Genomic DNA, 26,181 nt, shown 5'->3' on the forward strand with positions numbered 1-26,181 from the left:
TGGATGTTTTTTTTTAACACTAAATCTGACGTGAATTATTACTTTCTGTGGCCTCTTTCTGTATTTTACTTCTACAAAAATGTTTTTATTTAGTTTCAGGTTGATATATATAATTTCCAGAGGCTTTGCCGAACACAGTCCACTGATTTATCTTTTCGAAATACAAATACACGCAAAGCTTTGTCCTTTTCTGTAAAACTAGGAGGATATCCCTCCTAAGGCTGTATTTCACACTGAGTGACCAGGAAACCTTGGTTCATATCTCGACTTCTTCTGCTTGTGCCCATTTGTGTGATCTTGTGCAAATAATTGTACATCAATGGGCTTATTTCTCTTTAATTTAAACATTTCAGACGACCTAGAAGCTAAAAGTAATTCAATAATCTATAACATGCTATATTTTGTTTCACATGTAATAATACTTTTGCCCGTTTATATAATGTACAGGACACCAAAAATGTAGGAGTCTTTTGGTTCATTCATGGCACCACAATCAGGCCATTTCCTTTTACAAACTTTCATGGGGACCTTTAATAAAAGGTACACCTATTGAGACATGGTTATTAGAATTTATGTGCAATTGTTCTGTAAAATGTTACTGTTAATGGTCTCGTCATATTTTTACATTCCATAAAAGGCCTTTGGATGGCTCGGTTCCTGCTGTTGCTCTAATGGCACAGTCACCTCTCAAACCGAACTCCCCCTTGTTCAGCCTGCCCTGCTCTATTTGTACAGCTCTACAGGCAACTGCAGGCTCAACCTATTACGTTTACTTTCTTGGAAAGGACCAGATCAGGAGGTGGGAAGTAGGCAAACTCAAAGAAAGGAAAAGGGTTCCGTTTGGAACCATTAGTTTAATTCTGGTTGCTCACAGAGACCTAATATGTGTGTCTTTCTTTAATTACTTCAACAGATCTAAGCTACAGTATAGGTTTGTAAATCGCTAACCCTGCTTGTGAAACAACAAAAGTTGCGATGATTGTAATTGGCAATATCAGCATACGGATAAAGCTATCAAAGTTAAAGTAAATAATGGACCAAAATGCAAAAGTCCTCCTTGCACAGGCGTGACAACAGATAACTAAATGGTTGACAACGTTGTGAGGATGGCAGCAGAACAGGAAGATGGTTATCCCATGAAAACATGGAGTCTTGAAAGCGCACACAGGAGACTAGCAGGGTGGAGAGACTGTGAAACACCCCCCCCCCCCACACACACACATTTCATATGTAGACTGGTAAAGTATTGATGACGAGTGTGCCATCATCGTCTGTTCTTGGTAGGGTGGGAAGACTAAAAGCGAGACCTTGGTTGTGCTCATGGTTTTATGCTTCTCTGGTATGCCCAGACAGAGCATAATAGTTTAAGCCGGACCGGAGAGCAGGGTGGGACACAATACAACCCTGCTAGAATAGGAGAAGTAGCAACGCTATCGTCGGCGGAGGTGTAACTTAAATCATCTTTGCAATGGGAATAGCTGCCAAGGTTTCAAATTGCCATGTGTGACATTTTCATAACCTCAGTGTAATTATGAGTGACATATCAAAGACTGAGTGACACTTTCACATGACCAAAATGAAGCAGTGAAGACGAGGGAAACATATATATATTAGAAATTACACCGGAGAGTGAGGCGGAGGCACGCATAGGTAACAGCCAGGCTGTGTTTTAATATGTAATACTAGTTTAGTAGCCTCAATGCCAGGGGTTTAAGTTGGATGAAAAAACTGGGTGGGGCGGGTGTCTCTCAAATGTAATTAAGGGTGTAGGTTAAAAACACGTAATGAGAAAAACTGTTGGCATATTGTACCGCCCGACTAGTATTTTGCTGCTTCTTTCCTTGCATCCTTTTGCTGCTTCTGTCATTGCATCCAGATATATAATACAAGTATCATTACTGCTGCAACAAGTTAGGATTATTTAGCTTTGTCAGTGCTTATTAGTTACATAAGATAAATAAGCAACAACTATAGCTTTGTTGCAAATAACATTGAAAATGCTTCCTTTGTGACATGGTGAGACTGTGAAAGAAACATAAGGAGTATCTTTGATGTTACATCAATGTCAGTGAAGGGTGTTATTGCTGTGCCCGACAGAGACCCATCTCGCTAAACCCTAATAATCATTACTCCAAGCTGAGAGGTCTGCCTGAGGCGGCAAGTGGAGTCCCTATATAAGCAGCCCTGCAGCAGGCACCAGCTCACACCAGCCTCAGGCAGGCTGTCACAGAGTTCCAGACAGGCTATGCTGATAGTGACGCTCCGGTTCAGAGCTGAAAGCCTGGGCGACAGGCACAAACATTACTGAAAGCAAAGATGGGGGCTAGGGAACCAGCATGAGGGTCTCAGACTCAAGATCTTGCCCCTCCCAGCACCATACTGACAATTGTGTTAACAGTGACACCATATTGTGGTTAACACTGACAAACAGGGTGGCAAGTGGCTAAAACAACAAACTGTCTACTTACTGTGATCATTTTCAGCCGGAACTTGCGTGATTGGACGTCGGACGGTGACTTGCACTGCAACGAAGGCTGCTGGGTGCTCATGCCACGAGTGAGATACCCCACAGGGCAATCTGCCTTATACTTTGCTCCAGGCTGCTGATGTCCTCACGGAGACCTGGCGGACCTGACAGTGACGGTCAGTCATGGCTCTCCGTACCCGCCACTGCACAATTCTCTCTGCGGCCGGATCGGAAATTTTAAGTGAATGCTGCGGCGGCCTTGATTATAATGGCCTACAGCACCGTGTGGCCGGGCCATCATGTGCGAGCAACAGCGCTGCCTGTCCCATAATTGATTATGACCCCTTTGGCGCCTTCAAGTTACTGAACAATAAACTCCCCGCTCTCGGAGCCAGCAGGATGTGACATACCCCGCGGAGCCCTAGATATTCATTGGGCAATGGACGTGACGTCAGGCAGGCTGACTCCGAGCCAAGCAGCACCGCGGCTGCAGGAGATACATTGTAGCAGAGAGCCTGCGACTGGCAAGCTAAAGGCCATAGCTTAGCTGGGATCACTGCCTCAAGACCACGGAAGCAGCCCGCTGGAGCAGGCCGACCACAGGCAGTGCCTGCAGCGAGCTTCCACACTCACGTTTGCAGCCATCATGTACACCTGAGACTGCCACTATGCATTATGCGTGACAATGCATTTCAGTGCGGTAATGCGGAGCACAACACTGAAATGCATTAGTGTCACGTCTGATGTGTGATACTTGGCAAGACTGAATGGGTATGCAGGACTGCAGGGGAGCTTCACTCATGAGTCCATTGAACAGGTAAAGGAGATGGGTAGCAAATAAACATAGCTTATATAAGGCACAAAAACACAGACTCTCCAGAGGTCATTTTCCTGTCAAGATCCTGAACCTGGTAGATGTCAGGGAGCTGTGGGAGGCCGTAGACCAGAACACAGGGCTTTTATCTCTTTCAGAAAGGGACATCCTCAGCCTGTTTTACCTGTAAAGGAGTTGGCCACACATAAACCTCAATGAGTAAGTCACCTCTGATGTGGAGATGTCCCACCACAGTGTCTTGAGTGTACGCATTGCTGGGTTTAACTATATGGTTTATCAATTGCTTTCAGCTTGAGCAAAGGTGAAGCTTGTAACTAACATTATGGAATTGCAGTATGGCACAAAAGCCTTTCCTTGTTTGCTCATCCCCGTAGCACATTGCTATGCATATTAGTTTCAAAACAACCACTCAACTTTTAGCATCCTTATACGGTTTAATTTAACTTGCATCATATTGCCTGCTCAACGAGGCTAGACGAGAGGGCGCGAAGACTACACAATTCCATATGCACAATCGACAAGTAATTACTGAATGGTATAAGTCTCCAAAAGTCGAGTCTGTACCTTCTCCCATTTTCGAGGTGTTAATGTCAGAGTCATCTTTTGTTCCATTCTGACACTCCAGGTAAGTTGCAGGGACCCAGCCCTGCTCTTCTGCGGTGCTCACAAACCACCAGCCTGAAAGACAAAACAAAAATCCTACTTATTGATCAGTGAGAGGACTACCAAACTGCTTAAAATGCCAACATAGCTAGTTAGGCTTTATATTGTCTACTACTAGCAGGTTGCCCAACATTAGTGCACAAAGACTGGATCTATGCCGTATTTTCATGACAGTGGGCGATCATGTGAGTGATAAATATTCAGATTTAGACTATGTAATTTTATCCTATGTGCATATTGATATTCTTCATCGGGCATGAATGTAGCCAAGTAGACTAATGCTGGACACCCCTGTACTTCTGTCTGCACAAGAGAGCAAGACTGCTGCGCCAGATATAGGACTATTCTTCATTTCACATGAAAGACGAGGACATTAAATTCAGCAGTGCGATGCAAGTCTTTACTACATCTTGCCTTGTGCAAACAGGTTTCCCTAATTTTTTCATGTAGCACACATGGGGCTAAATATGGTTGCTTTGTTCCAGAAATAAAACATTTTGTAGTCGGAGGCAAAGAAAAACAAGTTAATGCATTGCAGTGGTGTTGAAGTGATCATACAAAAGGGTAACACATGCGCCCTGCATGGTTTTCATGCAAGCTAAGCATCAAAAAAGAATTAAAAGGGAAAGATTCCTAATAACAGGAAAGTGAATGAAACCACGGTTTCTGCTGCTGGCATCTTGAAGACATTCCACTACATAAATCAGTATAGCTGATCACTTAATTCGCGGTTAGCACAAAGAGTACTGGTCGGTCTAGAAACAAACAATAAATCAGGATGGCGTAGATAAGTAGTCACCAATAAACTACTCAAGATATTGGCGCATATTAGTATGAAGGAGGCCGAGTGCAAGAGATGCCAAACTTCAAGTGGAATATCATACTATTTAGCAAGTTCTGAACACTTTAAGTCCAAGTAGGTCACTCAGTTCACAAATCAAGGTATATTCCAGATAAATAATAAACATCAAAGATCTCCTGAGAAACCCACAATTATATTACAAATTTGAGGAATAATATAGAAAATGCAAAGAATGCCTCAAACAACTGTTTAAATAGTTGAGACAGGCTTGAGGCGAAGCAGTTAAAAGATTAGAAGCAAGAATATAAACTCTATTATAATAATCATTTAAAACTAAATAAGGCAGCTTTTTAATCAGTCAAAAAGAGTCCTTGGGCTAAACCATTAATAAATGCAGTTCAGAAATGTGGGGCGCAGTTCAAATGATTTAGTCCCTGACTCATCCCACTTCATTATCTACTAACATAAACTCTGTCAAGATCAGATTCTTTTTTATTTATTGAGACAATTTGATCTGTAGACTACAATCAGTCTATGACTACTAGCTGCCCAGTCATGCCCACTGATTATGGTATGGTGGTGACTAAGTTGTTTATACCCCCCAAAAGAAAGGGGAATGATTATTCTCAATAATTCTGTAACTCACTAGCGCAGCACTTTCAAATGCGAAGTGGAGGAAATCTTTACCACTTTTGATAATAGGGTAAAATCGGATACTCATGACACCATAAGATCACGATACCAGAGCGCTCCCACCTTCTCAGAATTCAGAGCAGTACCCGTGAATTAGATAACCACTCATATTTTAAAAACAAAATTGGTCTCTACCCATGATCCTCTCCCTCCTATGATATTTAAAAAAGCCCCTGAGATCCTTGGCCCAAGTTTAACCTCCATTTTTAATTCAATGATCACAGAAGGTGTGTTTCACTCTATTTGGAAGAGGGCCTCGATTTTGCCCCTTCTGAAAAAAATCTATCCTTGATGCACTAGACCCAGGCATCTATAAGCTGATCTCGTGTCTTCCATTTCCAGCTAATTTGGTTGAAAAAGTCATGAATAACCAGCTCACATCATACTTACGTGAGCACAACTTGCTGAATGAGTCTCAATTTGGATTCAGGTCAGAACATAGCACAGAAACAGCCCTAATAAAAGCCAAAGATGAAATCAGAGCAGTATTGGACGCAGGTGGAGCTGCAGCTCTGGTCCTGCTCCGACTTTCGACACAGTAGACCATAAGATGCTGCTTAACCATCTGAATTCTCCTGGTATTTCAGAAAAGGCATTGGCATTGGTCTCCTTTTTAAGCGGATAGGCTACAATCAGTTGCCCTGGGCGACTACACCTCTCCATCCTTCATACTCCCATGTGGAGTTCCACAGGGTTCCTCTTTGAGTCCCACGCTTTTCAATGTATATGTATCTGAACTGGAGGCATTAATAAGATCATTCGGGATGGCACTAACATCCTATGCGGATGACACTCAAATCGTCGTGTCCATCTGTAAAAATGCCCAGCCGCCAGTAAAAAGATTTAGGGACTGCATGATAGCAGGTAACTTATGGAGAAGATCACACTGCCTTAAGTTGAACTCTTGGAAGACCGAGGTAATACTGCTCAGTAATTACTCCCCCTCCTGGTCTCAGATTTGGTGGCCAGATGACCTGGAAACAGCACCCATCCCGGTCCCTAAAGCCAAAAATCTGGGTGTGGTGAGAGATGAGAGACTGGACTTCGAAGCTCAAGTCAAGACAGTTTCATTATCCAGCTTCTTTATACTCAAAACGATTAAGAAAATCTTTCCATTCATTCCAACATACCCAAAAAGCAACTACATAGGCTTCCGATGATTCAAAATGCGGCTCCTCCTAGGGAATCCCAAATTTCAATCTGTGGGAAAGCAACATCGGAGTCTGTATTGGCTACCAGTCAAAAGTGGTCTTGAGTTCAAGCATCTGTGCATTACATATAAGGCACTACATGGTACCGGTCCTCAGTTCTTGAGGTGGTCACTGTATTGGTACTCTCCAAACAGATGACTTTGATCACAAGGGGAAAAATTGATACTTTCTCAGAGATTTTTTTAATCAAACTGGGGCGGTAGAAGTTTTAAGGTGGGTGCTACGAAGCTCTGGAACACCCTCCCTATTACCATCAGTAATCTTCGATCCTTGATATCTTTCAGGAAAGCCATTAAGACCTAGTTGTTTGATGAATAGTGGTCCAGCTCGCTTCTTGATTGTTAGCGCCAAGACACCGATGGTATTCGTGCGCTGTATAAATATATAACATAATTTAACATACTCTCCTAAAGGAACCAGGGCTCGTCTATAGACTTTCTATTGCGTTTACAGTGTATTTATCACTTACCTCTTGACCAACCTCAAGAGCGACTGACAATGAATCTGTTTTTTGAATTCTGCCATTGATCTGCACCCTTATTTATATCTCCATTGGTGAACCCTTATTTATATCTCCATTGGTGAACCCAAGCTCCTTTGTTCTGGTGATCCAAATATAAGAAAATAATCTAGACTCCAACATGTTGGCCAGGTTTGTGATACAAACTTTTACCAGTTTTGCCTGAGCTTGTTGAAATATCTGTGGTTGTCAGCAGCCATGGCCTCTGGAGGGAGTTTCTGTGGGGCGGAGAGGTGGGGCGGGGGAGGGGCAGGGTGGGGGTGCTAAAAACTGGAGTATGGAGAATTGAAGTTAATAAACAATTTGATTAATAAAACGAATTTCGTAGCGCTCCCTGCATCGCATTTTGCTCTCACAGCACGAGAGCAGCAACGGGACTGTTTAAGGCACTTCTCAAGGGCTCGCGCTACAGGAGGAAGGCATGCAGCAAGAAAGCGGTCAGAGACAGACATGTCGCAGTTTAGTCTTTTTTTATTTTTATTTTTACCCACCACCAATTTGCCCGCCTCACGACTCCCATAGATGCCAGCCGCCACTGGCGCTCTCATTAGCACGTTTGAAGAAGGCTGGCCTGCACATGGATGTCGACTTTAGGGTTCAGCTGTTGGAATGTTGTTTGTGTTATCGTGTATGGGTTACAATTGGGGTCTGAGTGGCCTAGACTACCTTGGGTTCTTAGGGTTTAAGAGGGTGATTGTACTAAATAGAATAGATTTCTAAAGATTGAAATGTGTTTGCGAATCAGATCGATATTTTCTCTAGCAGTGAATTTGTGTTTAGGATTAACAGGTTTCTAGGGCTTAGACCATAAACTTTTTTTTCTTTCCTTAGTTAAACACATACTAAGTAATGAACTGCTAGTCTTCCTATAGCTTGACCTGCCCATCTGCACCATGTTCCCAGTTCTGCAATCGATGGATGTAAGTGGCAATACAACCATGGCATAAAGGAGGCGCATCCGCATGGGGAATAACGAGCCATACCACTTGTCTGGTATCAGCCAGCAAGATTTGTTGACTCAAGCTGGCACCACTGCTACTATAACGATGCCACATGACTGCAGCCCCTCACCTACAAGGGAACGCGGTAAAACGTCTTGCTTTGGATCACACAATGTCAGAATACAGCTCGTTGTACCTTCATTGCTATAAATGTAATCATTTTTATTAAGCAGCAAAGGGGAGCTTCTGTGAAAACAGTTTTATAGTATTGGGTAAGGCACAAACAGAAATGCATATTTTTGAATTGTGTATGACCTACATACAATTTGGAAATACATAAAATGTGGAAAGAGGGAAGCATAACCACTCAACACAATGCTACCCGTTTAATCAGTACAATTGGGTGTACCTGTCTCCCTCTGCCACCTGAATGACCTTCTCCAGGAGCAAACGAATTTATTCAATCGGATCTATTCCTCTTGTCAAGGCAAATTAAACTGCTTTAAGTTATGCGTCGACCTCACAATATACTAACTGTTCCTGAAATCATCCAGAACACTTTTATGCAACTGGAGCCCGCCGTATAGTAGCCAATAGTTTATAGAGGCGCAGATTGACAGCTATGAAAAGTGACAACTCCCAAAATAAATGAGCATGATACCTGCAAGTGGATGGATTCCTTTGTATTCACTTCAGCTTTGGAAAGTCTCGCACAATAAACTTAAACTGACGACCAAAACAAAATAAACTTAAACTGACGACCAAAACAATGTGCGAAACCGTTTGCACCAGTGAGTTTAACACAATTATTAAAAATATTTTTTCCCTCAAAAAATCTTTTAAGACCTGTTCACATAGATTAAGGTATATATCTGCAGTCCAGAGCTGAAAATCCGTTTACACAATTTATTAACACAAATACTATGACCAGAGGTAGGCCTGGATTCAACAACAGCGGCTAGGTGACCTAGTTTAGGACACCCCCCGCGCCGCACGGCCACCAGCTGCTGCGTGTGCCTCCCGCCTGCCTGCCTCGCTGCCCCGGCCGCCGCCGTGTGACCACGCCCCCTGCCACCGAGCGGCGTGGTCTCCTACGGTGTAGCGCTGTGCTCGCCTGACCTGCAGCCGTTCTCTTGCTGTGTCCCCCTCTGCTTGTAGAGCTATTTTGCTCATTTGTATTGCATTGTGAATTTGTATATTTGTTTTTGTCGCCTGTTTCTCGCTCCCTCCGGTCTCCTCCCTACCTGCTCCCCGCTTCCCGCCACCGCCGCTAACCACGCCCCCTTTTTCTTTCTGTACCCTCCCCGCTCCCACCTCCCAGCTGCTCCGCCCTCCCTCGCACTTCGCCATATATGGCGACCGTGCGAACGCGCAGCGGTCACGCGCAGCGGGAGCGCCGATTGTGCGCTGAAGGCGCGCCAAAGGTAAGCCCGTCTGCGCCCGTCCGCGCCTGGACCGCGCCCAGTGCCAGGACCCCTGGTCCCCGCAGACACCAGCCCACCCGCCGGACCTACGACGCCGCCACCCTCAACGCACTCAACACCGGCGGGATCCCTGGATGCTACCGAGCCACTTTGAAGCACACCCACGGACCCTTCAGCTGCCACGCCTGCAAGTTCACCTGCATCCGGACCTGCCTCGCACCAGCACCCGCCAAGCCGAACACCAGCAGCAACCACCTCAAGTGCATCCTGCTCAACACCCGCTCCGTCCACAGACACGCCATCGAACTCTGGAACCTCCTCGACACCACAGCTCCTGACGTTGCCTTCCTCACGGAAACCTGGATGAACGACTCCTCAGCACCCGACATCGCCATCGCCATCCCAGAGGGATACAAGATCACCCGAAGAGAGCGCGTCAAACAGACGGGAGGAGGCATCGCCATCATCCACAGGGACACCATCCACATCACGACCAACACCGACGACACCCTGACAACCGCCGAACACCTGCACTACCAGATCCGCACCGACCCGAACACCACCCTCAGAGGCACCCTGATCTAAAGACCCCCGGGACCACGCACAAAATTCAGCGAGGACATCGCCGACTTAGTCAGCCCGCATGCCCTCCCCTCCGCTGACTACATCCTCATGGGGGACCTCAACTTCCACCTGGAGAACAACAACGACCGCAACACCATCACCCTGCTCGACAACCTCGACAACCTCGGACTCAAGCAGCTGGTGTCCACCCCCACCCACCTCGCCGGACACACACTCGACGCCGTCTTCTCATCCAGCAAAGACATCGCCCACGCCACTGGACGGACCACAGCTGCGTCCACTTCACCTTCAGAAAAACGACGATCCACCACCACCAGCAACAGGTTGCTCGAAGAAGCTGGAACAAGATCACAGCCGACCAGCTCGCCGCTTCCCTGAGCAAGCACCCTCCCGCCAGCTCAGCGAACCCCAGCCAGGCCGCCGACAACATCACGAAGTGGATCAGCAACTGCGCGGACGAACTCGCCCCACTAAGGGCCCCACCCGGCAGCAAGAAGGCCCCATGGTTCACCGACGAACTCAAGAGCTCCAAGAAGAATTGCCGAGCCCTCGAGAAAGCCTGGAGAAGGGAACCAACACCGGACAACATGACCACCCTCAAGCTTGCCACCCGGAAACACCACCAACTGATCCGCGCCACCAAGAAAACGGCTTTCAAGGACCGGCTGGACAACAACGCGCACAACTGCAAGGAACTCTTCAACATCGTGAAAGAGCTCTCCAACCCCAACGCCGGAAACAACAACATCACCCCATCGCAAGACCTCTGCAATTCCCTCGCCTCCTACTTCCACAACAAGATCGCGGACATACACAACAGCTTCAGCACTCAACCGACGCACGCCACGACCGAACCACCGCCCCCCACCACCACCATCCGCGTCTGGACTCCGATCAGCACCGAAGACACCGTCCGCATGATGAACTCCATCCACTCCGGATCTCCAACCGACCCCTGCCCTCACCACGTCTTCAACAAGGCCGACGCTGTCATCGCACCCCACCTGCGGGACATCATCAACACCTCCTTCGACACCGCCACCTTCCCGGAGAGCTGGAAGCACGCCAAACTCAGCGCCCTACTAAAGAAACCTACAGCGGACCCCACCGAACTCAAGAATTACCGCCCCATCTCGCTCCTCCCGTTCCCAGCCAAAGTCATCGAGAAGACCGTCAACAAACAGCTGGCCGCCTTCCTCGAGACAAATGGATCCCTCGACCCCTCACAGTCTGGCTTCCGAGCCAACCACAGCACCGAGACCGCCCTCATCGCTGCCACCGATGACATCCGAGCCCTGATGGACAACGGAGAAACAGCGGCCCTCATCCTCCTAGACCTCTCCGCGGCATTCAACACTGTCTGCCACCGCACCCTAGTGCAGCGCCTCAGCGACGTCGGAATCCAGGAGAAGGCTCTGGAATGGATCATCTCCTTCCTCGACGGAAGAACACAGAGAGTCCGCCTACCACCGTACAAGTCAGAGGCCACCGAAGTCATCTGCGGCGTCCCTCAAGGATCCTCGCTGAGCCCCACCCTCTTCAACGTCTACATGAGCCCCCTCGCGGCCATCGCACGCCAACACAACCTCAACATCATCTCCTACGCTGACGACACCCAGCTGATCCTCTCCCTGACCAACGGCCCTGCCGCCGCCAGAGCCAACCTTCACGAAGGGATGAAAGACGTAGCCGAGTGGATGACGACCAGCCGCCTGAAACTGAACTCAGACAAGACGGAAGTCCTCATCCTGGGTTCCTCGCCCTCCGCCTGGGATGACTCCTGGTGGCCCCCCGCCCTGGGCACCGCACCCAAACCGACAGACCACGCACGCAACCTGGGCTTCATCTTGGACTCCTCCCTCACCATGACCAGACAAGTCAACGCCGTCTCCTCGTCATGCTTCAACATCCTGCGCATGCTACGGAAGATCTTCCGGTGGATCCCCACCGAGACCAGGAAGACAGTCACCCAGGCCCTCGTCACCAGCCGACTGGACTATGGCAACGCCCTCTACGCCGGAACCACCGCGAAGCTCCAGAAGAGACTCCAGCGGATCCAGAACGCCTCAGCCAGACTCATCCTCGACATCCCACGACACAGCCACATCTCCGGACACCTGAGAGACCTGCATTGGCTCCCCGTCAACAAAAGAATCACCTCCCGTCTCCTCACCCACGCACACAAAGCCCTACATGATCAAGGCCCGAGCTACCTAAACAACCGCATCAACTTCTACGCTCCCAAACGCCATCTCCGATCAGCCAGTCACGCCCTCGCCGCCGTCCCCCGCATCCGAAGAACGACAACAGGAGGAAGGTCCTTCTCCTACCTGGCCGCCAAGACCTGGAACTCCCTCCCTCCCGACCTGCGCCTGACCCAAGACCACCTCTCCTTCAGGAAGAAGCTCAAGACCTGGCTCTTCGAGCAGTAGCAGCACCCCCCCCCCCCCCCCCCAAGCGCCTTGAGACCCTCCGGGTAAGTAGTGCGCTCTATAAATGTCTTTGATTGATTGATTGATTGGAGACTTCTTGTGGTTTGGGGCCTATCAGCCCTTAATCCAAAATGCTATGATGTCTAGAGGTCAAAGAATCAATGTATGCCATGTCCGGGTCACTAATAAAATTTCATCTGGGTGAATTGGAAATGAGCTGGTAATATTTTGATTCACTGGTGAGGACGTTAACAACCAAACCTAAGAGAAATGGTGAAGAGAGGATCTTAGGAAGTGCGGCTAAAAGCACTTCATGGGTAACTCCAGCCCTACACACGACAGTAACTCAAATATCTACCTGGTGTAGGTTCAGCAGAATTCAGCTTTCAGAACACTAGCCAGGAGCGGTAGAAGAGAGGCCATAAGCCCACTGGCGACAGGCAAATCACTGAGTAAATGCAAGAGTACAATTTACGGTCTGTTTGTGTGTACCAAAAAAGGGAAGGCCTGATTAGGCCACAGACCTGAGTAAGGTTTATGACCACCATGCTCTAACGGAATCTGCTGCAACACTTCACATCACAGTGCTTCACAGGTGCAACACTAGGACAGGAAGGCTTGCACTAATAGTGGAATATTGTTGCTACTGGTCACATTGCAGATCTGTTCCTCCAATGAAGGACGAAGCAATAAGGTCACTTTAAGTCAGGTTTTTATTGATGCTCTGTGATAAACCTATATGTGCTGCTCACTCAAAGGGCCTCTACATGTTGCCTTATTCTTGGCCTTTGAGGCGATCACATTCTTTGTATTGTGTACGACGCCTAGGCCGATTAACTAGAGAGCTAGGCAACTGGGTTGGATTGTAACATTTCTTCAAGCATCAGTGTCTATGTGTTGTATAGTTGGAGGTCAGAAGAAGAACGACATGCATCAAGGGTAGAGCTATTAATATGTGTCACATTGATTGGCCTCCTTCAGGTATTACACATACTCTCCTTTAGCATTGTTAAAATACGGGCAACACAGAGGAGGAATCCTTAGAGCAGCTCCATTACCCTTTTCCCTAGATTGCAAACCTATTCTATTCGATGCTGCAATATTGTAAAGTACTGCAGCACTTAAAATTGAAGAATATGCATGATTGTACATAGGTGGTGGCAATGTCAAGTGCGCCAAAAGGTGTATATAAAAGAAAAGTGCACAGTGACTTTTGCAGGAGAAACTTCACCATAAGTCCATTTCACATGAACCCTAGTTGGAAACACACACACCCTTTTGCTCTAGATCATATTATGCCTCTGAGGAGTAGCATGCATTTGTGTCCGCTCTCCTTGTGACCTTTGTGCAGGTTGTTTTAACATCTACTGCGATTTTGCATAGTGGCCTTAGCCACCTCTGTCAAAGATGCCTTCTCTCGGTGTTTAATAAATGTTCATCCCACTGCCAAAGACCCAAATCTGGACGAGCTTCTGGAAACAACAGCAATAGGATAATTATAGCAGCTCATCAACCCTATCACCTTTGGATTCCACCCTAAATTGTTTTCAATAATCCCTGGGGACTGAGTCAATCTTAATTGCCACAGATGGCACATTGTGTTTGAGATGGCTGGTGGAGGTATCAGAGTCCCGACCTGATTGCATATTTCTAATCATCCCACTATTCTATCTCTCTACACACTGTGGAAGTTACAGACCTCGCTTGTTGGTGTAGTAAATGTCTTGCAGTGAGCGTCCATCAGTGATAGTTGCCCGTAACACCTCACGCTTCAATGCTGTAATATGTCCCTGAGTCTTATCCTTTGACCTATAATACGACTAAATAAGAACTGGCTTGTATCTTGAGGTCATGGTTTAACTTTTCATGAACATCTCAATGACGCAGAGACTGGATTAAGGTAAGTCAGTGAACCATCTCGGACCACTACCCACTCCTCTGCTTGCAATTCTGATGACAATCCATGAAATCACAAAATTATCCAAAATTGTATCCCAGGAGGGCAGGAGCTATTAAAGTTTGACTCCAGCTTTCCTCCGTCCACGGGGCCTAAGACTGTAGCCAAGCACTGTGTGCAAATAATATGAGGGTTATCCGTGCCTCTGAACTCTCTCTTCAGCCACAGATCGTGCTAGTTTCACCAGAGGAAGTTTAAAGAATCTTTCCCTAAAAGGGTGCAAGCTATCACTGCGCTGTAGTTGTCAAGGCTTGATTCTGCAAAAAGGCCATATTCATTTCTTTATTTGTGGTCTATGAACATGACCTACCTTTTAAGGTTTTAAAATATATATCCCGTTGCAAACCTTGGGCGCCGTGCTTGCTAGTACAGACAGTTTATACATTTGTCATATTCAATTGGATTTGGAAAGCAAATAGACTAAAATTAAACAAATTCCATGTCATCCCTTTTCCTTCCTGTAAATGTTTTCATACTTTTTGCAGTTTGACATTTTTTACTCTGTCTACAGTTTTTAAAGTGAAGCATCCTGAAGGTAAAATGGGCATGTGCAGCTTTCAAACCGCTTTACCCATATCACTAGGAACCTTTTACTGTCTCTAGGACAGAATAGTACAGATGAACAAACAAGTACTCCATGCAGAGAGAAAATGCTTGGTGAAGAATTCAGCCAGGCAGGAAGTATTGGTGAGTGGGTGAGGAGAAAACAGATACAGCTGGAGGAAGAGGAAAACGCAACAAAGAGCAGGGAACTCCGGTGGACTGCTTAACCCCTTCGCTGCTGCATGCAGTACACTGGTCGTGTGCTTATGAAGAACAGAGCTCGTCATGAACAATGGATTCCAATGATTCTCAGCACAGAGGGGGCATTGCTGCAGCAGTCAAGGTGTTAAATCAAAACAAAAAAAGTGTCCTCTTAAGGGAGCAGTGGAGGGATACCACTCGTCCAATCAGAACAGTGGGAGAACGAAATGGTCCTAGGTGGGACAAACAGGAAGGAAAGCCTTCCAATCAAGAGCAAACTACTGAAATAGGCACAAAGCCATCCAACCACGAGTAAGGGATGTCCCAGAGCACATTCTAAGCATATATTATGTAACAGAAACAATAGGTCAGTTTACGGACAACTGTAGTTGAGTCCTAAAAAGACCCCTGGAGTTGCCTTCTATCATAATTTAATCCAATGGATTTGCTCTTCAAGTCCATACACAAAAATCGGTCTCGTAAAAACAGCCAATTCCCGCATATTGGCATAGAATTGCAGACATGCAAGAAGTGCTGCCCTGTGCTACTAGTACTGCATGGAAAAAGCAAGTTAACAATTTGACTGAACACTTTAGAAGGTATCACAGAACGATAAAGGAAGAAGTAAAAGGATACAAGAATATTGGCTTAGACATTAAAGCTCCGTATAGAATAGAAAAATATTGCAAAAAAAGAAGACATACAAAATTCCAATTATTGGAGTTATGGGGAATGTAATTCCAATAGTCATGAAGTATAGATCCATCGTAAACGAAGCAACGTGAATATAGTTCCAATATAGATGAAGTGAGGCGAATATATATATTCCCAAAGTGTTTTAAGTTTAAGAATACATTTGCAGCATAGTTTTCATGTGAATGTGCAAAGGAAGTATAGACTTTAATCACAGGCTTCACCACTACAAAATCACTGGCTGCCATGTATAAAAGACATTTTGTGAGTCCGAAAACATTTTCAGCCCATTTTAACTCGCAAATAGGCGGGCTTGAGTTTTCCTCCTATTTGTGAGTTGCAGTAGAATGCATCAATCAATGGCTTGCGACCACATCTGCTGTTGCAAACCACTGAAAGGTTACTAACACCCAACTTGGGGTGGTAAACAATGTGCAGAATGGAGGTTGGCCACTAGGTCAGCTTAAACTTTGTGAAGTCTGGAGGTGGGGGGGATGGGGGGTCTAATGGAGAGCAGAGAGTGAACCAGAGGACCACTGCATGCTTCCTCATATGCCATTTTTAGGTTGAGCCTAAGCAGCGCGCATACGAGGCATGGTGTATTCGATCTGTGTTGTGTGGCCACGCCCATCACTTATAATTGGTTTTTTGTAGTGCCCCATGTAAAATCTTGCTTTTGAATGGTCCCTTTGATGTCTTTGTCCCGCCTTTTGGATGTTTGTTTCCGCCCTGGCGACTGACGCAGTTTACATTGATCAGTTACCTTTTAGCCACTTAAGCCCTTTTGGTGCACTACTTTTTGTTTTGGCTCAGCTCTCACACCGTCTCTTCACCACCACCACCCACCCCTTGCTGCCTTTCATGCTTGTTTTTTTTTCCTCTGCTCGCGCACCGTCCTACACCCCCCCTGCGGCTCCTTTTCACAGTAGTTTTTTAAACGTCCTGGCACTGTTAAAAGTTAAACTAAGTATGAGAAAGCAGTGTAATGTGGGACAGACGCCAGTAAGTTATCCCGGGCGATAGGGGAACGTGTATAAGGAGAGCTAGCACCGTGTTCCTGGGAAATGCTGGCTCAAGTTTGCCAGTCGCTGGCCATGGTGCAGTCTCACTGGCAGCAACTGTTGGTGGCTTCATGTCTTCTGCTTAAGGCTGCCTTGGGTAGAAATAAAACTGTACCCTGCGGCCAAGCTCTTTCTCCTCCTCACAGTGTTTTAACCCCTTCCCTGCTCGGCACATTACCCTGCTGTGCTGGGGGGAGGGAGGGGGGGCGCGCAGCGCCCCGGTGCTCATGACGTGCTCAGCTCCTCATGAGCTACAAGTGCTCCTGTGCTCATGACGAGCCGAGCTTGTCACGGCCACACCCGTTTTAGAACGCTCAGCACAGCAGGGGAATTTGCCCAGCGTGCGAGCGTTCTAAAGGCCATGACGAGCACCGGAGCACTGTAGCTCATGACGAGCTCAGCTCGTCATGAGCATGCAAGGGGTTAAAGCAGATCGACCGCAGCGGCTGAGACCACCGCCCGCTGGCCGAATGCTGTGGTGGGAGCACTGCCCTCGCCCTTTTCAGCCTGGGGCTTGTTTAATCTGTAGTCACGCCCAGCGGAGTGCTAGGTTTTATTTTTGCAGTTCTCCGTTTCGATGGACAGCATCCATCTGGAGAGGGTCACCCCTTCTCCCAAGCAGCTGAGGAGGTCAAGGTAATCATTTGACTTAAACACAGCTCTGCCCATCTCATGGCTTCCAGAGACAAGCATTTGAAATGCAATAGGTCTCGCATTTACGCGAGTTTAAGCTACTGGCATTGTTGTAAATTACAATGCCTCTTATTTATGTTTTAAAAACCAAAACATAAATAAAGGGCATTGTCATTTACAATGCCAATAGCTCAAACTTGCGTAAATCGAGACCTATTGTATTCCAAATGCTTGTTTAAATATGTAACCATTTTCTTTTTAGAGCAGCCCCTGGACCCTTAAGAGGAGGAGGGTGAAGGCGCTGCGCAAAAAAACTTTCATATGCAGGAAAAACTGGTTGCTGTATTTGTAGGCTTCCATCTTTGCGATCCACAGGGAGTTGAGTAAAGCCACTTGCCTCATACACATGACACGTGAATTTTTGAGACCTCCTGTGAATGGACATTTTGTTATGTAATTGATTATTATACCATTTGTATCACAACATAAAATGATAACGGGTTGCAAACCAGCGTGAAAAAACACTGACTAAAATGAAACTGGGCTTCATACTTCAGGTCCATGATTCCAATTTATAGTATATATAAATATATATATAAAAATAAAGTTTGAGTGTGCATGGACTACATGTTCCATTTTCTGCATGATGCTTAAAGAGCAGATTCCGTAAACATGGTGCTAGAGAATTATTTTTCTATTGTGCATGGGAATATAGCTCCAGTGCTGCTAGCCTTGCTGAATGTACTCCTACTACTGAGTAAGGAAAAGCATGCTACTTCTGCTGTAAATATGAGCCATATGGTTTGCTTCAATTTTCTTTCTATGACATTTTCTGCTAACACCAGTCTTCCCCCAAGAAAACATGTGGTAATCCAGTTACAGCTGACATTATTTTGGCTTCCAGTATTTTATCTCCCAGTGTCAGTTGGGGCTTCGTAAATTCAAGTGAGCTTACGATCATACAATTCGATACGCTCTCTGACTAACATATTCACAAAGCCACATGATGCAATCGCAATGGTTGTCCCTCACACCTGCTCCTGGGGGTTTAGGAAAGAAAAATAGCAAGTCCTGAAAGGTAAATCATCCTAAGGGTAATCACAGCTGATGTTTCATTTCAGGGTAGACCAGGCCAACCCTTCTTTAATCTGTTGCAGCGAATTGAGCCAATGTGAAAAAAAGTCTGTTCAATGAGTTATACTGAGGCGCAGTACAGGACCGTTAGTTAGAGTTCATGTTGTGGTCAAAGGTCATAGAACTCATGAGGGAGATGAAATGGTGTCAACTTGCGTTGATGACGCCCATATAAAATAGTATGAGTACTTGACAAAGTGATGAAAACTTTAAAAAAATGGTCTCATTTATCAAAATTCCTCAATAATGAATTGGCTAATTAAATGCATTCCTCCTCCCTCTAGGGTACAGTCGCACCCTGTCCCATTCTCAGTCTCTGTGATATGGCACCCCACTTCACTGCATACAGTGCAACAATCCACCATTGATTTAGGTCTAAAAACATCCTTCTCAATGGGTAATCTATTCATTATATTACACATTATACATGAAAATTTAATGATCCACATATGTGCAGTGGGAGCAGGAAGCACAAGAGGAAGATCGTTGATATATAATATGTCGACGTTTCGACCCCAAAAGGAAGACAGGCCAATTAATTCCTTAAGTGGTCTTCATAAGGAGAGGGCAACGAGCAACCTGTAAAACAATTAAGGTGGGGGAGAGCTAATCAATTCATAGATCTTTGGAGTGTCTGTGAAAGGTACTATTAAAAGGTGGTTAAACTCACCTAGAGGCCACCGGTCGAAGACTGGTGGGGGTGGGGCACACTTTCAGAGCCAGCGGCTCCTTGGGGCCGATAAATCAGTATAAATGATAGTTCACAAGGATCCAATCCGTGGAATGCTGGAATATTTAAAGGCACGTCGAGTACCAAGACCAAAATGTAATACATAAATCATACAGGGCGAAGAATGAAGGGAAAAACTCACCTCAGTGTGTGTAAATTTAAACCTCGAACATACGGGGATCCAAATTAAGAGCTTTAACTTTTCTCCATAATATAGGTTTCTAGGTAAGACGTTGGAAAGGAGTATTATAAGGACATTCCAGACAGGCTCTCTTTGTTTTGTATGAATCTGTATATATTTCTTTTATGTAATGTATGTTCGCACTTATACCTTTGCCTTTCTTTTGATCTCTTTCACGAGCACTCTCTTCAATCACTTTCTTAATCACCTTTGAGACACTTTATTATATAAGAAATGAATGAATAAATGCATAAATATGTATCAATTATTAAACTTACGATAAAGGGTTAAAAAAATGTTTTGCATTCCTTTAGTGTCTGTTTCTGATGGTTCGGGTGCCTTCTACATGAATTTAATCCGGCTGGGGTCACCTGAAAAGCCAGGTCCTGAGGTTCTTTTGAACTGGGGCAATGACAGAGAATGCAGGAGGGGGAGGGTGTTCCAGTCTTTTGCTGTGAGGCAGGAGAAGGACTTTCCTCCCATTCTAGTCTTGCTGATACGATGGACAGTGGTTAGTGAGAGCTGGGCTGATCGAAAGTGTCTTTTGTGTGCGTGGAATGAGAGGTGGCTGTTCCGGTATGCTGGTCCGGTGTTGTGAAGGGTCTTGAATGCGTGGTTGAGGAGTTTGAAGGATATTCTGTTTTCGACTGGAAGCCAGTGGAGATCGTGGCGGTGTTGGATGATGTTAACAAAGTCTATAGATATTGTGCGATGCTGCCTGGGAGGGATAGACATTAGTCTTAAAGGCCAGTAGGTGTGTTGTGTGAAATCTTCTTAATCTATCCACATACAGAACCAGTCTGCACATATGATCAAACATCTGTGGATAAGATAGACCACTAAAAATTCATTTGAATTGTTACTACTGCAGGATGCTCAGCCATCTAATAGTCAGGAAGCCAATTCATAAATTGTGTCATTGTTGCTTTGAAGGTAAATACAAAACTTACTTTTATAAAAATTATTTGTTCCCACCTCTGCCTTCTTTTTCTCTCACTCATGTTTATTTATCAACCAACTCTAATTCTGAGCGTGCATTGGGTAGAAAGGAGTGTGATTCTGCAACATGTCCACCAAGTTGTTAAAACTTTATATCGAATTAATACAGCACATAAGATGAGTTTGTCACCTGTTCCTATTGTTGCTGCTGATGCCAGTTCTCCGATTTACCCTTCATAAAAATGTTACGGCGCAACTGAACGCAAATTTCTTTTTTTTTTTAATAATCAGCTTCATGCTGCCTTTATGAATCGACACTGGCTGATAAAAAAGCTGGCCTCATTGGAAATGTAATAAATGACGATTGCCTATATCCTGTTCTCTTGCTAGAAACATGGATTTAGGAAAATGCTGACCGTGGCATTTTCTTTTCTTCATCATCCTGGGCTTGAGATAGTTCAAGGTGTTTGGCAGAGTAGACCTGGTGGTGGGATAGCAGTGATTTCAGGGAGCATCTTCACTTAAGAGTTCATAACACTGAAGTATTTCTTTTTGCTGGGAGGATGTTTTTTTCTATCTCATCCATGGCTTCTACCTTACGTCCTGGTGTCCTGGAATATCGAACTCCTGGAAATCTTTCAGCATTTTTTGCTCATATTGTTAATTTCATTTCCACACTAGTTTTACTCCCTGTCAAATTTCTCTTGTTTGGAGAGTTTATCTTTTGAGATGACTCTTTATCTTCGAATGCATCTCTAAACTAATTCTAGGCCGTGCTGCAGTCAGCAGGCTACATTTTAGACTTAATATTTGTTGTAATTATGTTTCTCCGAAAAACAGACATTTTAGTTGTTTGGTCTGATCATGTGGCACGGCTGTTATATTTAAAAACGAACAATTTTCATACAATTCTCTGCGACCGCTAAGATGTTGACATCAAAGTGTAATTTGGCAAGTCTTCCCCCTGCCAAACTGAGTCAGTGCTCGAGGAGTGTCCTTAAACTATTAATGACAATGCTCAGGATAAAAGTACTAATTTTACTGCATGCATAGTTTTGGCTTTAGATGCTGTTGCTCCCCAGTCATAGTAGTGTCTCAATATAGGTCTCTTTCAGCTGCATAGTAAACTAATGAACTTGCAGATGCTAAACGTGCATGCAAAGCGATTGGAGAGGACGTTGCTATAAAATGATTCCCCGGCTGACAAAAATAAATATAAACAAAGACTTAAAAACTACAGAATACAAGTAAAAAATGCCTGTTCTCACCATTACGAGAATCACATTCAGGTCAGTAAAAATTCCAAGTTAGAATTCTTTAAAATGATTAAAGAATTCTCCAGTGCTAGTCAGGCTTACACTGAGTTATCACCCCCACAAGAGCTTTGTAATTTGCGGTCAACTTTTTTAGTGGAAAAAATCAATTTGAGCTATCAGTCCTCATTGACTGCATCAGGCATTGGCTCAACCTCTTTGGCAGTCCTTTCGGATTTTTGTCACTACTATCTATATTCAATGGTGTTACGGCAGAGCTGTTTCAACAGGCTTCACCATCTATTAAGTCTGGATCGCAAAATGATCATTGTTCAGCACAACTATTTCAGCTGATGGCTCCTTACATAAGTGCTGCCTCTGTCGTTTGTTGACTGTTCTTGAAAGTCACAGAGCAAATTGTCAAAAAATAGCTTTCTGAGTTCACACCTCAGAACTTGGTCATGAACACACAACAAGCAGGTCTTTGTCCGTATCGCAGTACAGACGTTGTGTTTGCAGCTGTTCAAGACAAAGTATGCATGGTACTGGATTAAAAAGGGGAACCACTGTGATTTTACCTGACCTCTCAGCCGCATTTGACGTGGTCTCCAGATTTACCACAATCCATGCGCAGCCTGTGCGCACAACTTCTCTTCTTCTCTTCCTTTGATGAAGGACCCTTCTTCATACCTAATTTCATGGAAATGTCATGGGTCGAGAACCATCTAAGCTTTAATGTTCCACAGTCAGTCTAGCTATGAAAACACTGGTAATCATTTTTTGTCTGAGCATCGCCCAGCTAAATGATGATCTAATTGTACCACTAAATCTATGAGCTCAGCACAGTTTATAGGGAGATTCTAAACCTGTACTAATACATATCAATTCATTTTGTATTCCTTGATAAAAGGGAGTGGATCTCTTTTCTCCTGGTAAACCATTCTCAGCTACCCAACGATTACAGGTGGTGATTAACTTACTAAATCTTGATGACTCCGATTTCAATTCAGTATTTCACTATACAAAGAAAGAACATAGGATTTCCTATCAAATAGCTTTGTATCTATTGAAAGAAATCCAAAGAATTTTACAATAGTGCATCACTGCTCTCAACTATTGGAAAACTCCACTAGGCAGCATACAACTGAAATAATATAGCAGAAAGGCTACTTTAGTTTGATTGTCAGGGAATGCCAGGGGTTTATATAGGAAATGTTACCTACACTGATTAAGAAATAATGCAAACATTTTAGGAAAACCAGACAATCTATCTGGCGGTGCTAATGTTGTCATAACTCGTACAATGCATGAATGCATATGAGATTCCGAGTCCCTCAGTGGGGGTGGTTTTGTTCCACATCCAGAGGCCTTAGTTTCTACAGAAATTGCAATATGACTATTCTTTACTCTCTGGCTTCAACAGAGCCTAATTCTCTTTTGATTTGAAGTAACTCAGATTGTAAAATCATTCTCTGATTTCAGTACATTAACTTTCTGTTGTAAACTGGTAACCATGGCTAGGATTTGAAACCTATTAAATTCTGGATCCATCCCTCAGGATGGAATGATAACATTGTCTAGGAATCACTGTTGCATAACCTGGCAATCCAGATCTAAAAGGATTGATTTTAGTATTCACACTTCCCTGAAACCACTGATGACCATGCAAAGAACATCCATGTTCACTGGCACTAGAACAGATGAAAAGGGAACAAGACACGAGAAAGAAAAACAGAAACACTTGATATCTCAACCTCATCAGTTTTTATTGCCAGACTCATACTGCACTGCAGAGGCTTAGATATGGACAAGTAATATTTATTTTAGTATCTGATCAATGATGTAGCAGTTCAATATTTCTACTACGACATATGTTGTGCCTTGTGGTTACTACCCACTTTGTGGTTGCTGAATAATCTAGGACTTCCTAAAGCTGAAAGATATAAATTCCCTTTGTAAATAATGTATGAAATGACCTGAACTGTACTATACATTCTTAAATCTATAACCACCTGCATAGAGTTATAAAATCAAGTATGTGATGTGAATCATTCTCAATGCACATAATTGATCAGCTGTAATGGACTGGCAATATGCATTTGCTTCCCTACCACAGGCAAGAGCTTACTACAAGAGGTGATTCAAATGCTCTAAAGAAGGTCTGTACACTACGGAGGTTTCACTAGCTCCTCTCATGAATAGGTACAAAAGAGTTAGTAACCTTATAAAGAATGGCTCATGTATATAGAGTTTGTAATCTTCCAAAGGGTGATTCTAATATTAGTACAAAGCAAAGTGTAAATACTTGGTATCTAATATTTATCCAGAATACTTCTCTAAGAACATGATCCTTGACAACTCTCGATGAAAGTGCAAATAATTCCAATCGCCTGGTAACAAGACTCCAGCTGTAGCAACTGTGTATCCAATTTGCCTGGCAAGGATTGATCTGAACCACCAGGAGCTTATACTTGATAGATCGTGTTGTTTGTCTGGATTCACGTGAATGTTTACCATAATGTATGTACTGCAGCTGCAAAGCCTCACAGCAAGAACACTCTGGATGCACTGCTGACTGTCTCTGCAGCCAAAGACTTTAGTAGGACTGAAGTTCAGAGGAGCTTGTCTTGGTGCCTTCCTGTCATGCACAGATAAGCATAGCTCTGGATCATGACCGGTCCAGGGAGGATGTTACTTTAAGGCCAGAGTTGCGATAGAACAAAAACACTTGAGGAGCCCATAAATGGCTCTCAGTGAATTTACTCTATAAACAGATACAGCCGACATTCATAAGGTGAGTGCACAGATCTGACTTACACAGCCCGGCAAAGTCAAAAAGCAGCCTCCAAAACAGTTTACCTCTTAAGCAGTTGTGATCTGGCAAAATAAGTGCCATTCTTTCTGGTATTGCATGACGGTGCAAAGCTGTACCGCTGGCACAAATTAACAAATATTCTCTTCAATAATACCTTTAGAACAAGTACACAACCCCTAAAGGGTCAGATTCTAACCCCCGCCAGAGCTAATGATATTCACAGACTTACTGATTTAGTGTGTTTAGGTGTTACATTCCCCTTCCTTCTCATCCAAAAATTATTGTCAAAATCCTTGTACACAAAAGGGGAAGGGAGGTAGAGGTTGGTGATAACTGGGTCTGCCTTCCTAAATGTATATTCCAAATAAAACCCGAGGTCTCAGGTTTGAGGGCACAGTCAGAAAGAAAGAGGCTCTGAAACCGTATGCCCAGAAATAGCCTTCAAGAAAGAAAAATGTATTTCTTGAGTCCCCTCACTCACAAGGGTTTCCGCACGATGATATGCTTCACATTCGGGCCATCCCAGTTCTCTACAAACTGGGGCGTGCTACGACTTGTGGAAACTACGTAGGAGCACTGAAAGGAAGACTATGTGTGGTGCACAGTGTGGTGGAGTGGGTGAAAGTGATTAAAAATACCTTTCTAGTGGTCTAAAATACTTTATTATTGCTCCTAGGGTTGGTATATCTAAAAGGGGGTGTTACACAGAAAAACCTAACTGTAGTGGGTAGGAGTCCTGTGAAAAATTTTCAAAGTAGAGAAAACCGCATTAGGACACCTATTCATCTCCCCGCCGGACCGCATCTTGTCAAAATCCTTGAACATAGCTGCCAAGGTTTCAGATTGCTATGTGTGGCATTTTCATAATGTCTGTGTAACTATGAGTGATATTTCAACGACTATAAGTGGCACTTTCTTGCAAGCAAAATGAAGCAATGAAGACAAGGCAAATATAAATATCAGAAATTGCACTCATTTGAGCAACGAAAATCTATGAAGATCTTAGAACTGCAGCAAATCACCAGAAATGGAAGAGCACTAACCTAGTAAAAGCAGTAACTGACAGCTAATCCTCAAAGCACAGTTTTGCAAATATGCATGGTTCATGTTCTTTTGTAAAATCAGTCACTAGACAAAACTCTGATCTTGCTCCAGGACTCCATTATTCACCTTGACCTTTTACTGTTGCATAAAAACTCCTGGGCACACACATAATTCAGCCCCACTGCCAGTTGGTTTTAAACCCATGTTATTTTTCTGGGCCTTTTCAGAATCTTAAAATACGATTCTCTGGGAGAGGTGGCGTCCCTACTGGTCTACTCCAGTCCATTTTAACCCCATTCATAACTTACCAAGGGTGTCTTCATCAGGCAGGGAGGAGAATGGAGATGAAGTATTACAAATATGAACGTCACGTAGCCATGTAGATATTCATGTGTTAAAGTATTCCTAAAGATACTACTTTAAT

General features: G+C 44.5%; 1 protein-coding gene across 4 annotated transcripts in view; it reads right to left on the reverse strand.

The window, feature by feature from the left end:
* The window catches only part of SH3PXD2A (SH3 and PX domains 2A), an 842,113-nt gene that overhangs the window by 87,250 nt on the left and 728,682 nt on the right, over window positions 1–26,181 (reverse strand). For all 4 annotated transcript variants that reach the window (XM_086922729.1, XM_086922728.1, XM_086922730.1 and 1 more), the window contains one exon: window positions 3,867–3,980. In XM_086922729.1, the coding sequence (XP_086778855.1) occupies window positions 3,867–3,980 (114 nt within the window). The remainder of the gene's footprint in view (window positions 1–3,866; window positions 3,981–26,181) is intronic.

This window comes from Lissotriton vulgaris, chromosome 5 (genome assembly GCF_964263255.1).
Source record: "Lissotriton vulgaris chromosome 5, aLisVul1.2, whole genome shotgun sequence".
Lineage (NCBI taxonomy): Eukaryota > Metazoa > Chordata > Amphibia > Caudata > Salamandridae > Lissotriton > Lissotriton vulgaris.